At 41.7% G+C, this 15987-nt stretch overlaps 1 protein-coding gene across 1 annotated transcript; it reads left to right on the top strand.

The window, feature by feature from the left end:
* Positions 1-529: 529 nt before the first annotated feature.
* TPBG (trophoblast glycoprotein) lies at positions 530-3352 on the top strand. The gene is made up of 2 exons (XM_066180539.1): positions 530-564; positions 1255-3352. The coding sequence occupies exons 1-2, from the start codon at positions 536-538 to the stop codon at positions 2528-2530; spliced, it is 1305 nt and encodes a 434-aa protein (XP_066036636.1). The 5' UTR covers positions 530-535; the 3' UTR covers positions 2531-3352.
* Positions 3353-15987: the final 12635 nt, after the last annotated feature.

Here is a 15987-nt window from a genome sequence, read left to right as displayed (position 1 = left end):
CGCAGACAGGTACTTACGGGCTTTTCCTCGGACGATAATAAAGTTTAAATCTTAATCTTGAGCTGTTGATTTGCAGGTCCTTTTCTTTTCTTTTCTTAAAAATCACTATTATTATTTATTTTAGGGCTTCTGAAGCTCCCGGTGGGTTAAAGTGTAGTTTTGTGTTATCTTGGTTTGGGTGTTTGTGGGGTTTTTTTTGCTTTAGCTTTGTAGCTCACTCGGTGTATTTTGTGGCTGCTATTGTTCCCTCCTCTCCCGAAACACGATCTCTGGGTAGGCGGGCAGGGGCAGTGGGCGCCAGCAGCCGGCACGCCAGCAGTTTCGCGCTCGAAACGCGCCGGGATTCCCCATCCTGCCGCCGGCCTGAGCGTGCCCATCGTGGAAACCGCGGGGAACGGCGCCCAGCAGCCGCGGCGAGGCAGGCACAAGTACGGCGCTGCGAGGCGGGGAGCGCGGCGCGGGGCTCTCCCTCCGAGAGGCGGGCGGGATCCGCTCCGAGCCAGCCGAGCTGAAGCCCCGCACGGCGCGGCTCCACATGGCGCGGCCCCGCTCGGCGGCGGCAAGGTGAGTCTCCGGCAGCACTCCCTGGGCCGGGGGAAGAGGGGGACGGGACCCCGAGCGGACCCTCCCGCGGGCTTCCGGCGAGGCAGCCCGGCAGCGGCGGCTGAGCTGGAGTGCGGGGGTGGCGGGCGGGAGCCGGGCGGGGCGCGGGCGGCGGCTCCCCCTGGCCGGGCGGCGCTTGGTTTCTCCTGCTAGCGGAGGCAGGGCCAGGCACGGTGAGGGTGGGCGCGGAGTTGGCGGCAGGGCTGGGGGCAGTCGGCGGCGAGCTCCGGTGGAGTTTGTTCCGCACGCGGGGCGGGAGGTGAGGAACGGGGTCCGGGACCCGGCTCGGCTCCGCTGCGGGTTTTAGGGGCGGGAGTTTGTAGCGGCCGCGGAGCGGAGGGGAAGAGCCCCGGGGCAGAGAAGGCAGGTGGGGAGCCGCGGGACACGGTGGGTGGCGGCGGTGGGTCAGACCCTCCTCTTCCCCTCCGTGCTACGCCGGTGGAGTCGACGGCCGGGTGGGAAGGTGGCGCCGTGAGCTGGAAGTAGGTGAAAACTTCCTCCGCGTGTTCTCCCGCTCTGCCGGGGGCCATCCGGGCGAGCCGCGTATCGGGAGCGGGGAGCGGGGCGCGGGCCGGGGCAGGGCGGGTGGGCGCGGGCAAGAAGAGCCACGCCGCCCCGCCGCTGCCATCTCCTTTTCCTCCCCTGCCGCAGGTCTCGCTGCGGGAAGCGAAGCGGAGCCAGCCCCCGAGGGGAAACGCCTGCCCTGGAAGGAAGGGCTGCCCGGAGCCGGCCCCCGCCTCGCCGCGCCGCCCGGAGCCGGAGGCGCCCGGAGGGAAAAGTTGCGTGCGGGGCCGTGCCGGGCGCGATGCCGGGGCGCGGCGCACTCTGCCTGGGGCTGCTGCTGCCCGTCCTGCTGGGCTGCGGCTCGGCGCAGCCCGGCGGCTGCCCGGCCCTGTGCGAGTGCTCGGAGCCGGCCAAGACGGTGAAGTGCGTGAACAGGAACCTGACGGCGGTGCCCCGCGACCTGCCGCCCTACGTGCGCAGCCTCTTCATCACCGGCAACCCCCTGACCGACCTGCCGGCCGGCGCCTTCCCCGCCCAGCGCCTGCCCGACCTCGCTTCCCTCAACCTCAGTGGCAACCACCTGCGGACCGTGGAGGCCGGCTCCCTCGCCCTGCCCGCCCTGCGGCAGCTGGACCTCAGCGGCAACGCGCTGGTCTCCTTCAGCCCACAGGCCTTCGGGGAGGGCGGCAGCCCGCTGGAGGAGCTGGCCCTCCGCGGGGCCCTGTGCGACCACGGGGTCCTGCTCAGCCTGGCCGCCCTGCTGCAGTCCGGGGCCCTGCGCAACCTCAGCCGCCTGGAGCTGGCCGACAACGGGCTGCTGCTGCTGCCCGCCGGCATGTTCGCTGCCCTGCCGGCCCTGCGGCAGCTGGACCTCAGCAACAACTCCCTGGTGGGGCTGCGAAATGTCTCTTTCCAGGGACTGGGCCAGCTGCAGAGCCTCAACCTCAGCAACAACTCCCTGGGTGTGCTGTGGAACAGCACCCTGGCCCAGTTCCGCAGCCTGCCCGCGCTCCGGCACATCGTCCTGGGCCACAACACCTGGGTCTGTGACTGTGCCATCGAGGACCTGGTGGCCTGGCTCAAGGAGAGCGACCAGGTGGAGGGCAAAGAAGCCCTGACCTGTGCCTCCCCTGAAAAGATGTTGGGCAAAGCTCTGCTGAAGATCAATGGCTCGGACCTGAACTGCTCTGTGCCCATGGACCTGCCTTCCCAGCTACAGACTTCGTACGTCTTCCTGGGGATAGTCTTGGCTCTCATTGGGGCCATATTCCTCCTAGTTTTGTACTTGAACCGAAAAGGAATCAAAAAGTGGATGCACAACATCAGAGATGCCTGTAGGGATCACATGGAGGGCTACCACTACAGATATGAGATCAATGCAGACCCCAGGTTAACAAACCTCAGCTCCAACTCGGATGTCTGACAAAATGCCCTGGATGCAGGGCAGCGTGAAGTACCTATGCATGAAAAGTAGACTTACGCTTTACCCTTGTGCTTGCTTCCATCTCCCCTGAAAAGTCTCAGACATGCTTGTAACTTGAGGGGGATATGCCTCCCTGTGATGTCAAGTTATTTTTGTTTTGAGACACTGGACTGCTGAGCATGGCGTTCAGCTGTGTGTAGGAAACAAGCTGCTACTTTCTTTCTTCCTTACCTGTCTGCACTTCTGGGAAAATTTTTTTTTCAAGATGTCAAAAGAAAAATAAGGATTCTCTCTGATGATCCAAAGCCACTAGAGTTTCTAAAACATTTACTGATGCAGACGCCATTCAACAAAAGCTGCCTCAACTTTTTGGGAAAAAAAATGTTATGTTCCTCTGTGCCAGTTTTGATCTTGTATATCTGAATTGAGATGCGATGATTACATTTCATAGACTATCTTGAGATTTTAAAAACCAAACAGACTCCTTTTAACAGCTCTTCAGAAGGAAATCAAATAACAAGCATGCACAAATACTGTATAGTTTTACATTTTAGAAAATTTATGATCTCAGTAGGTCTCTTACTATTTTGTAGTTATTTTTGATTGCAGTTTACGTGACTTGACAGATTTTTTTATACAAACTGCATCTAAACTCCATCCAAACTCAGTCTGAACTGTTAAATTCAATAAATAGTCTTACAAGAACTGTCGTGTTTGCTGTTCAATGAGAAAAGTATGGACATCTAAGAATGTGAATAGCGTTATAGTCTCTAAAGTAATAGCTCTGCAGTAGTAATATGAATAAAAGTTTATACAAATGTGTAGCTTGGAGCCATAAATGTTTGACAATTTTGTGATATATGCTGGGAGAATTACACTGAGCTTAATTACACTGAGAATTAAACAACGAGAGCAGTTTCACTTGGCACAAACCCCTCAGACTGCTCTCTGGAAGCACCTGCATAATGTCAAGACAGATGCTAGGGTCTACTTTCCTGGGAAGGTACAATCTAATAGAATTTTCATAAGGTCTTCTCTACCAAATTAAAAAAAATAAATAAATTTTGGAGTTGGTAAGCTAAAGAAAATTTTACCTGAACAGAATGGCTTATTATAAGAAACCATACTTATGTGTCCTGAACTAAATTAAATGCAGCTCAATTGTGCAGTCAGCAAGCTCTAGGCTTGTGCATCGCTACAGCATTTATTAGACTGCTGTTTCCTTTTTAAGGTCTTGGTACTTGTGAAGTTCTGTAGCGATCTACATCCAGTGACTTGGTGGAACTTTACATTTATCTTAATGCATTTAACAGGTGCACTTCAGTATGGTATGTTGCTTACTACTTGCTTGGGAATGCATTTTCTTGTAAATAGATAAAGCATGCAAAAAAACCCCTTCAGAATGCCTACTTTGAGATGCAACTCTGACCACATATAGAAAGGTTAGCAAGAACCTTGCAGAGGCTGCCAATAATTAGTGCACTTTTTCTAATCTATTTATGGTTTCTTAGTGGAAAAAAAAATACGCCAGCTGTAAAAGTGTGATGTGACTTATATATCAGTTTATCTGTGGAGCTTTTTCCATGGTCACTGTTGCTTGAAGTTCTTGAGCATCTCTCAAATTTTATGAATTGCTGGCTAATTCTTTTTGCTTTCAGAAGTGACAGTTTTCTCATAGAAATACATTTTGGTAAGAGCTCATAAATATAAAATAGTCTTTAAAGTATCAGAAGAAATATCTATTTTGGGCATCAGTATTATTCAAAAGCATTTTTCATCTTGCGTCTTCAGACAAAGCAAGTAGCACAATTTGCTTTTGACTAATTTTCTACTGCTTTAAATTGGATTTGTTTAATAGCAGTATTTTTTTAATGTGCATTTACCCTTAAAAGTAAAAGAAAGAATGGATATGAAGTACAACTATTGTTTTGTAAATCAGTATATTTTGCAATTAATGTGAATTAAGTGATAGCATATTTCTCCTGCTGTAATTTAAACGTATGAGCAATATCTGGTTAACAGCATATGAATTAAGTTTGTGGATTCTTATAAAGCAGGCTGCCCATCTGAATATTAGCTGCCCGTATTTTAAGGATAGTGTGAAAACCCCCGTGTGAAGAACTATAACTGTTGCCACTATGCAAACCCTTCATACTCGGTATGCATCAGATAGTTTATGTAAGAAGCTCGAATTTACAGTAGCTATGCAGTGTGCTTTGTTGTATCGGTTATTCTGGAGATTATCATCTTACACTTACCTGTACAGTGCCAAGAGGAGTAAAGCGTCATCCTTGCTTAAGATGCTCCTGTAATATAATAGATAAAATGCGTGCAAACCAAGCCATTTCTTGGGCAGTTTCCTGAGTTTTGTTGACAGATACTTTAAAGTAACTACAGTAAAAGCAATTATCCGTGATGTGTTAATGTAATGGCCGTGCATTTGTAGAACTGTGTAAGGACAGGCAACAACTTTAATTGCATTCTCTTACCAATGGAGTGAGTATTTGTATAGTGGGCAAGTGTAACTGTTACTGTTACTACACATATTATTCTAAAGATTATTATTACTATTATTTTTGTATCTTAGTCAATGTAATAGGAATTTATTAGAGATCTGGTGACAGCTACTTGAAAATATTTTTTGTTACTTACTTACATGTGTATTTATTAGGATGTAACATTCAGCATGTGTCAGTGTTGTGTTGGATGATGTTCCCCTACAGTGTTTGACCAACAGTGAATGCTTTGGTGTTTTGTACAATGCATTATTTGATCTTAAATTCCCTTCTATAAACAGTGCTTGAAATTTGTTTTGCTTTTCTTTTACAAAATAATTAACAGTGGTACTCGGAAGACACAGAAAAGTAGATCCCACACTACTTCAGAGCGTGGTTAAAAACTAAACACTTCAAAAATAATTAGTTTCAATGTTCTTCTGAAGCACATTTTATAATTCTACTCTGCTTCAACACCTGAGATTCCAATTGACTACTATTTCCAGAGCAGCTTATTCATTCGTTCTTCAATAAAACACATGCAGTTCTAAATGCCTCTAAAATTTGTTTTGTATACATAAATTCCCTAAGTTCTGCATGACACAGTTGTCACTGAAAAACATCTAAAGTACTGGGTAAATCTTCATGAAGGGCTGCTAAGAAGCAGAAGAAGCAGAAAGGATCGTTTTTCCAAGATTTAGCTGCTTTATTAAAGCTAGTTTTAGTTGTTACAATCTTAACATTTTTGTAGAAAAACAGCACAAGGAATTGACATAATTTTAATATATTTTTGTAAAACACTTTGGATAAGTGATGTTGCCAGGTAAGAAAATTCCCCAAATCCCCCTTCAACCTAGGTAGCTTTATATTGGATCATTTTTATCTTATTAGATAATTTTTATTTTGCCAAGCCATAATATTACCACTAATTCTGACATCCAAAAAGTGGTTTGAAGTTTTGCAACAATTGTTTTAAATCTTTTCATTCAGACTAATTTCCTTTTTAAGCACTGGCAACAGTCCCCAGTGACATGGCAGCAAGCGGAGCAATCTGTTCAGACCCACATTCTGTTGTTGTCACTGAAAACATGCAGGGCAAATTATTCAAAATATGACTGCACTAGGATCCCAACTCTCATTATTCTTCTAGCATTTTCCCTCTGGTACACTCCAGTCTTTCTGCATCTGCATAATTTCTTTTTTACCTCATTTTCTCAAGAAATCCATTAAAAAGAGTATAGAAAGAGTATACAGGTAGAGAAATCAGTCTGACTGCACCAATATTTTGAGGTCTAGCATCTTTATTTCTCTTTAAGCCTTAATGTGGAAAAGTCTTTGTCAAAGTGGACAGAATGAAAATTTGATATGCACTTTTTCTTTCTCTTTAGCAGCTGAATGTTCAAGAAGAACCATTCATTCTCAGCATATGATGAAGGAAAATAACATTTGGTAAGAAAAATGTTTTGGTATCAAGCTTCTAAATGTAATTTATATTCTATGAGAGAAAGTGGAAGGGAGAAGCTTGTAAGGGAAACAGAGGTATCTCTTCATAGTGAGTTCAGCACTGGAAGTCACAATGGTATGGATAGGAACAATTCCTGATTAATTCTGTCCATTACATTCTGATCATTTTTATAGGTACAGTGCTAATTTCTTCATGTTGCTATAAATAGAAATATTTTGTTGCATTTTGTTAACAAGTGGTGTCCCATCTAACAATATTTGCAGTGCAGGTGTTTCTACTGTGAGTTTCTTGTGGAACATAATAGAAGATTGAATTTAATTCAGTGCTGCTGATTTAATAATGACCAGATCAGGCCCATAACTTAATACTTCTTTTTTTTTTTTCTTCCTTTTTTTTTTCTTTTTTTTTTTTTTTTTTTTTGCAAATATGCTGTTTACAAGGAGCAAAGGCCTTGACTTGAAATCAATAAATAAAAGCCCAATAAAAAAGCAGGAGAGATAGAAAGCAGAACATTAGGAGAGTGCAGCATTTATCAGATACTTCACTCAGAAAAGAGACAAACCACGTGGGAGCTGAGGGCTCTTGGGTGATACAGGAGTAAGTGTACTCTGTTAGCTTCCCAAGTCAATACAGCAGTAGCAGAAAAGTGATGCTTTGTACCGACACAATAAACCTAACAGCACTTCTCTCCCACATTGAAAAAAAAAACAAAAAAAACCACCAAGCCTTTAGAAGGAAGAATACAGGTTTGCAGTATAAGTATGTCCTTAAAAAGGACTTTCACTTTCTCAACTGTGTTACAATTTATGTGTTGTCACATCCTTGGAAAACCTTGCTATGCCAGAAGTCATCTGTTGCGTAGGCAAAGCTTGAAATCAGGCTTTGCATTCCCAATGTTAGCCTAAATAGAAAAGGCAAACTATTAAGGAAATTAAACCAGTACTTTAGACAGCATATTTGTGGTATAGTTAATAATTTAATATTTGCAATTACTTATATTTTTCAAAGTATTCACTAGATAGCTTTTCCTATCTGATGATAGACTAGCAGAGTAACAGATTTATGTTTCTACTAATTATGCATGAAAGCATCTGAATAAATTAGCAATATTTCAGTACATAGGGTGATGAAAATGCTAGAAATCTTGTGTTCCAGAATGTTTCACTGTTACAGAAATTTTGGATGTGCAAGAAACAGCTGTAGCTTTTTCTGATCAAAGTTTGGTTTCCTAATTAAAAAATATTCTTGAGGAAAACCCCAATAAAATATTTACCAGATTGCTTATTAATGTTATATGTTCACTCTGTTGATTTTATTACTATAAATCCTTACAGTTATTGACGTCTTTACTAGAAATGTAGTTGTGTTCCTTTTAGCCCAAATTGATGGTTGGGCTATAAATTTGCAGGATAGAATAATGAAAAAGCAAAGTCCTTATAGTTGGGCTGATTGATTTACTTAGAAATTTGGCCAGTGAATACAAGAGATTGTGCTTCAGTTGTTCTTGTTATTTTGGGCATAATTTGATAGCTTTTTTGGTCATAATATATGTGGTAATAATTTTCAAGTTAGATGTTAATTCTGAATTTACGGTAATATATTTTCATCTCAGACCAGACTGTGTTTTAAAGTTTTCAAATACATATTTACGTAGTGAAATATAAAGGCATTGTTAATACTGATGGAACTATTAAAGGAAAAATGCTGCCAAAACAGAGACAACAGGTGAAAACCAGAGGGGTACAAAAAAGCATTCAGTTGACAAACTTTTATTCCTGCAACTTCTTTTAATGAAATTGTTTATATTGTAACGTCATGGAAATCAACGGCAAGAATGGTGGATTATCTTCTCAAAGATAGGTAATACAGATGTCCAAAATTTTATTAGGTAGGAACAATTTTTTGGGGTTGTCCCAGGAACATAGCTGATAACTTAGTTTTGTGTCTAAATTGTTTGCTATTGTTGGTTTTTTGTCATTCTTAGGACAGCTAACACAGAAGGGTGTTTGGCTTTACACATGAGTGGTCTGTCCTAAGTTTTATCACAGAACTGAACTGTCTTAGTATCTGTCCACAATCTGCTTCAGGGACTCCATTTGTTCCAGTAGAAATTCCCTTCTGTGCCATAGCCCAGGGTAGCTTTGTGTGATATCATGGCCACGGATACGATAAAGAACTCATTTTTCAAATGGACATAAACAAAAATCAAATAGACATTTCAACATAATTCACTGCATATTTCATCAAGTAATGGTAGTGAAATGGCAAAATAAGAAAAAATAACATTTATTGCCAGAATGCTATAAGCAGTCATGAACTGACACCACATTGGAGCATTTGAGTAATTTAAGCTGCTTCTGAAGATGGAAAAAGAAGAAGCTATTGCACTAGCAGTTTTGTTATTCAGGTAGGTGTCTTCATTCATTCTCATTAATAGCTCATGAACAAGCAATAACCAAATCCTACAGATAGTTACACATTTAAATCCATTTCAGTCAGGGCTTTATCCCACCAATTTTCTAGTTCCATCTTTTCAGAAGTGAGTGCTTTAGTTAGCCTGGAGGGAACTAAGAACTCTTAAACATCAGAAGACAAGAACTTTTATTTTACATGTACACAGAAGCATTTTGCATACACACACATACATGTATAAATATATTTATATAATGTAAAACTAGAGGAGACAGAAAAGGAATAGAATCCAAGGCACACTGTCTCTCCTGTACATTCTGTTGGCTAGCTAAGGGGCTTTTTTTTTTTTTTCCCTACAGTTTGGAAAGGGGGCCTAAGTGCCTAAACGGGGTGGGTATGCCTCTGAGAAGCATGTAAGACATGATTCATGTTGCTGCACACCTAGTGTGACCATTAGCAGCAAGTTAACAAAAACTGGTGCTGAGTGGTCAAGACTTGCCAAAGTGGCCACAGCCTGGGGTTCTGCTCTCAAAGTAGCTTAAAGGGGCTTCATTTTCAAAAGTTCTTGAACACCTTTTGCAAAATTTCACTTGTTTTCTTTTTAAGGTAATTGGAACAAAATGCAGAAAAAACGATTTTCAATGCAAAAAGGTGTATGTCTGGTACACACTTGAGAGAAAATGCAAATACTTGTAAGAACTTCTGAAATTCCCCAGTCTTTGGTCTCTCTGTAATTTCTCAAACTGTAACACCATCTCTGTAACACCAGAATATCCTTCTTCTTTATCTTATTTACTCATCCCTAATCCAGATTACTTTTATCCATCACCTTTGTATTGTGACCAAACTTGATTACTTTACACTGGTAAGCAAAGGTAGAATTCCTAGGAAACAAGTAATGCATAAAATCAAATACTCGATATTTATCACCAAGCAGATTATTATTAAGGTGCTATTTGTTGCCAGTCTTTCATTCAGGTTTTCCGTTTTGCTGCTTGTCCCTTTATGTTTAGCTTTTCAGCATACTGAAAAGTTCTGTGGTAGCTCAGAGGAACTCTCTGATTCCAATTTCCAGTAACAAACAAGGAGATGTTATTTTGAGACAACAGTCTTGAAAAAATTTGCAGAAGCATTGCTTGAACTTTTCTGACAGGATAGTAAAATGTCACTGAAAACAGCTCTGCTAGCACATTCTTCATTTGTTAGAAATGCTACCTGTGCAGAAAGAGCCGGAATGCTGAATTTGTGATACTGATATAGATGCTGTTTAACGAGCCCGGGAGGTTTCTGTTACAATAGCTCCTGGTGCCTCTGCTCCGATTTCTCGTCCCTGCAGCTCCACACATTCTTATGTGCTCCAACAGGACTCGGATGAGTTTAGGACATACATTCAGCAGATTTTGGTAATTTCTTTATATCATTAATCATAGGTGAAGTCCCTTATTTTCAAGCATATAAAGAAATATATTCTAGTACTTGTCATTTTTAACATAGGAAAAACTAGCTGGCATATGCCTGGTTTCATAACTTATCTGTAAATACAGAAAAAATGCTCTGAATTTGAGTTTGCGAGGAACAGATGTCTTTCAGCAAGCTCGAGTGTAAATTCAGCAGGATTTCCAATTTAATCCAGGAAATGATGACACGGAAATTTGTTGCAAGCAGAGAAATAACTAGTTCTTCATCACAGTTATGTGGACCATGCCTTTTCCACGAAGCAGTGCAAGGTGTTTTTTATCTCCTAGGTTTCCAGGGAGACAATCACAATCCAGTAGGGGTTACTGTTGTTCTTAATAAAGCTCTCTAGATTTTGTAGTTTTAGCAATTTTTCTGATCAAAATCACAGAGATAGCAGATAGGATTTGATAAATGACACTGAGTAATGCGAATTGAAGTGACCTAATTCAAACACACACAGATGATGCAGTGGTGCACCAGCTTAGATTAGATGGTACTAGTGCTTTCACCAGCTAGAATCATTTTAACTGGCAGGAAAGGACTCAAAACTGAGTATTGGTCACTCTAGAGAGCTATACAAACTATGCTTAGCATTTAGAAGTTGATACACTATATAGTGTATCCAAAAGGTTTCTGATACAGGTGTGAAGCACCGTGTTCAGTTCTAGGGGTTTTTGTATACAAGTTTTGTAGTAATTCACAACCTGTGTGTCTGCCCTGTGGCTTAGAAGGAAAATTGAAGTAAACAAGAACTGGTTGATGTAAATCAAATTAATAGACAAAAATCTCATCTCTCAAAATAATAATAGTGATCTTATTGTTGACGAGAATTCAAGAAATGTTGGTCACAGAAATATTTTATTTATTTATTTATTTATTTATTTATTTATTTATTTATTTATTGTTATACATTCAACAGTGAAAATGCATGAATTTGCAGAAGGGATATTCAGTAAAAGGAGATCAATGGGTAGTGCATCAGTGCTACTGAGGACCCTTCCAATTTTATTTTCCATTATTCTGCCATGTGAAAGGGAGAAGTAGAAAAGAGAAAACCTTTGACAGAACAAACTGTCTAAGAAAGGAAGTTGGTAGAGCCAAAAATCTCCTGTAATGACTGTCCTTTTTATACTTACTGAAGAAGGATGTGGCAGCAGTAGTGATGCAGAAGTAGAAGATAGTATGGTTTCTTTCATAAGTTTGAGGTTATTTAGGTTTATTCAGGGTTTTGTGTTTTGGAGCCAGAGCTAATTCATGCATTAACATTTAATTCAGGTCACCAGAAAGTACCAGTGCCAGAATGTGCCATAGATTTTCTTCCTGTAGTTTTTACACAGCACTCTGTGCCTTCCAGTAATGCATGAAGTGCTTGTTGTTCTCTCTTTCCCTCCCAAGGGAAGTGTGTACACTGGCTGAGCGATACTGTATGCACTGTCTTGCCTTATGTTTCTGGGAGAAGGCATAAGCAAAGTAAAGCATCTTGCACTTAAAGGTGGATTTGCTTTATGATATTCCCTAATTCCCACACAAGTAAGTTCCTTTGCAAAGCCTGCTGCTTGGAGAAAGTTTTGTCTCCCATGCAGTAAGCCTCTTGTCTGCTTTAGATGAAAATGTTAGGTACATTCTTCTCCTCTTTAATTTAGTCCTAGATGTTCATCTTTCCAAAGGAATAAGATAAATAATCTTAAAATTACCTTTTGCATCAGGAAATAGAAGGTTAGCTGTGCATAAATTTGGTACAGTGATGGAACCCACAGGAAAATTATTGCTTAGAAACAGTGAAAAAAGAGTAAAGATGCTACCAATTAAATAAGTGTTTAAAGTATGTCATAGTAAATAAACTGCCTCCCTAAGGATCCTGCAAAGCTCTCAAATGCGGGCATCATAATACACTGTAAACTCTCCTCTCTCCCCTTCCCTTCCTCTCACCCCTCTTCTTTCTTTTCTCCTCTCTTCTCTCTCCTCTCCTGTAGCCTGTGTTGTTCTGACTGAGCAGTGTCCCACCATCCATCTCAAAGGACAGGAATGTCATTCTCTTACCTTCCTGATAAACAATATTTGCAGGTAATGGTTGGTTTTAATGTCTTGTCTACATCAGCCAAAATTTAGCATGTGCTGATCTGCGCTTTGCAGTTAAGTGCATGAAGAATACGAAGTGAATTGGAGATACACATGCAACTTGGTCAGCTTGTGAATTGTTCTCACTAGCTTTAAAGGATGATGAGAAACATGTCCATACCCTTTTGCTGTTCATTTCTTCACCTCATAATGACACAAATAATAAAATACATTTTATTCATTTTCAATATTCACATATACGTGCATTTATATATACGCACGTGCAATTATATAGTATATTTAAAAATTCTTGCATATTTGAAATGTATGAAAACACATGTTTCTTATATACAGGCCATGCTATTCTTGCTGGAAACTAATATTTCAGTTTTATCTCATGTGCAGGCTTTTGCAAATAATGCTAATTAAAAGCTATTTATATTTCGTTCACTTTTTTAGATAAAAGAAATAGATTAGAACTAATTATTGCAGTAAGCTTTCCAATAAACACTTTTGATAACGGGAATGATGGTTCAGGCTAGCATGGCAAATTTTAGCATCTATTAAGTTTTCTGAGTAGCTTTAGAATTCTGTAACTTGTAAAACAGTCAGACAGAACCCTATCCTGGGTGAATAGTTTAGCACAAATTACTCCCTTGCCTTCACTTTGTTTTTATTGCTCCTTCAGCATGAGGATGCTGCCAATATTTTGACACTTTTTTTCTCCTTAAAATATGCATCTCTCTGACGGTATGCCTTCAGAGAAAAAGAGCAAGGGACTGGGATATTCCTGAAGTTTCTTGTCAAAACACCGACAGGATAATTACCAAGAGATGATACAATTTGTCATTGGGAGAGTGGGTGTTTATTCATTGTGAGAGTGTCAGTGTGGCAGGTACATTGTTCAAGTGTTACATCCTGTTTCTGTAATGTGAAAGGGTCTCCATCTTCAAATGCAATAGGGGAGCAAGGGCACTTCTGTGAATGACAGTGTAAGATCCAATGTTGCTTTTGTCCTGGATTGCCCATCTGCTGGGCTCTAAAGGAGAGAGGCCTTCACATTACAGCAACACCTCACAGATCTCAAGACTCATTGCAGTGAAGAAGGTCCTGTGGGACATCATGCAGTGGGTCTTTGGTCTTCCTGCATCTGGTCTTTCTACACTGCTAGTAATCCTTTTGTGGCCTGTTATCCTGGCTTGGTGGCTGTTTTGTACTGGCAAAGAGACATAAACCAAGCTGATTACAGGGCAGGTCTAGTCCTTATTCCAAAATCACAAAAATGTCTGATCCACAGTGTGGTCTGGGGCACTCCAACAAGGAGAAAAGGAGCTTCAGAGGCATTTCCTCAAGCTCAGGGGATAAATTGTTCTTGACAGAGATAATTTAGATTTGCTTGGGGAGACAGAGTTCTAGCAATGACAGAAAAAATGTTCTAAGGTGTAATTTTTGCTAGGTACTCAGACAGCTCTCTTTAGCCCATCAGTTGCCAGTTTCCCGTTAGTACATAGTTAACAGAGAGGGCTGCCTTTCTTGCAGGGAAAAAGGGAAGGAAGATACAAGGAACTTGCCCTGATTTAATTTGAAACTTTATTTTTACCAGTGGATAATACAAAGCAGATCTCATGAATAGTGCAAAAATGAGGAGTTTGTGGAGGTCAAATCATGACTTTATGACTCAACAATAAAGTATTTTAAAGGAGGAATAGGTAAGTGTTCTGCCTACATTAGGAACAATATTTTTAGAAACATGCCATCAGAGAGTCGTAGTACCATTAAGGTTGGAAAAGACCTCCAAGGTCATCAAGTCTACCTTTTGACCAAACACCACCATGCCAACTAAACCATAGCACTGAGTGCCATGTCCAGTTATATCCTGTATACTTCCAGGGATGGTGACTCTACAACTTCCCTGGGCAGTCTATTTCAATGCTTGACAACGCCTTCAGTGAAGAAATTCTTCCTCATGTCCAACCTGAATCTGCCTCTGCTTGAGGCCATTTCCTCTTGTCCTGTTGCTGGTTGCCTGGGAGAAGTGGCCGACCTCCACACGGCTACATCCTCCTTTCAGATGGTTAAACAGAAAGATAAGGTCACCCGTGAACATTCTTTTCTCCAGGCTAAACATGCCCAGCTCCCTCAGCCACTTCTCACAGGTTATGCACTCCAGACCCTTCACCAGCTCTGTTGCCCTTCTCGGAGTCGCTCCAGCCCCTTAATGTCCTTCTTGTACTGAGGGGCCCAGAACTGGACACAGCACTCATGGTGCGGCCTCAACAGTGCTGAGTACAGGGGCACAATCCCTGCCCTGGTCCTGCTGGACACACTATTGCTGATACAGCCCAGGATCTCATTGGCCTTCTTGGCCGCCTGGGGACATTTTTTTCATGAACTTTTTGGAGCAGGGAGTAGCTCTGTTTTGTATTTCCACATTGTCTAGTACACTGGGTCACTATTCTCTGTCATGAGCATTCAAATGCTACTAAAAATAAGTAATGATGATGCTGTGCAGACAAATACACTGAACTTCCTTTCTTAGTTCTCCAATAACACTTACTGCTTTATCACCACCGGTTCTTTCAGAATAGTGTAACAAATCTCCCAAATGCCTGAGCCTCCTCTTTCAATACTTACTACTTACTAAGTATTACCTTTGGGTTAAAAGTACTTAACATTATAAGAGGGCTTTGCAAGGAAAGAGATTTTTATATGAGGAAATTTGAGACAGGCCTAAGAATTCTTCTTAAAACAGCTAAACACTGCATGCTAAACTGGGGGAAAGCCTCCAATGAAATACAGAGATTCCCAAGTTGGCTTTAAATGCATTTCTTTGTGTATGAGAATTCTAACTGTGGCAATACAGAACTCTTTGCAAGTGAATTTCCTCTGCCAGAGAGACTGCCTCTTTCAAGGCTAGAAACAGCAGAAACATACCTTCTTTTTTGCCATAACATTTCTTCAAAGGAGTATTAAAAAACTAACATAGGATGGATCTCTTATACAAAAATAATTGAAAAAGGACATCCTATGTAGTGAACAAGAATTAGGTTGTGAAAAGACTGCAGTGAAAGAGGATGAAATAATCCCAGATGATTTCTTTTACTAAAGCAGGTTTTCTGCTAGAATCCATGCTACTGTGAATATCATCAGTGCCTTCCCAGAGCTCCTTGTCAAAGCCCAGCCAGTCTGTGCCATCTTTTCTGGGGACAGCCAGGTGTCCCTCAGCACAGCACCTGTGCTCATAGCAAAATCCCTTTGGAGGAGGACAGCCATGAACCCTGTCATGAGCTTTCTTTTAATAAATAAATTGATAAAAAGGTCTGTGCAGGAGAATTTGCAGAAACTTCTGAGGGATGCTCTGGCCCAGTCAGCTGTAAGGACTGTGGCTAGTTTGCTTTGAAGTGTTTGTATCAAAGTAACGTAAACACTGCACTGCTTCTCTTTCATTTATTTTCTTTCACATGCTTCCAAATGTGCTAATTTTATGCAAAGATATCTGTTAGTGGTAACAAATATTTATCCTCTGCTGGAACTGAGCTTTTTGAGAACACAGCAGCACTTGTAAGCAG

Source organism: Chamaea fasciata, unplaced genomic scaffold, assembly GCF_029207755.1.
Source record: "Chamaea fasciata isolate MVZ Bird 193981 ecotype frontalis unplaced genomic scaffold, bChaFas1.0.hap1 SCAF_3, whole genome shotgun sequence".
NCBI lineage: Eukaryota > Metazoa > Chordata > Aves > Passeriformes > Sylviidae > Chamaea > Chamaea fasciata.
Note: the sequence above shows the minus strand (reverse complement) of the source record. Positions and strands in the feature narration are given on the sequence as shown.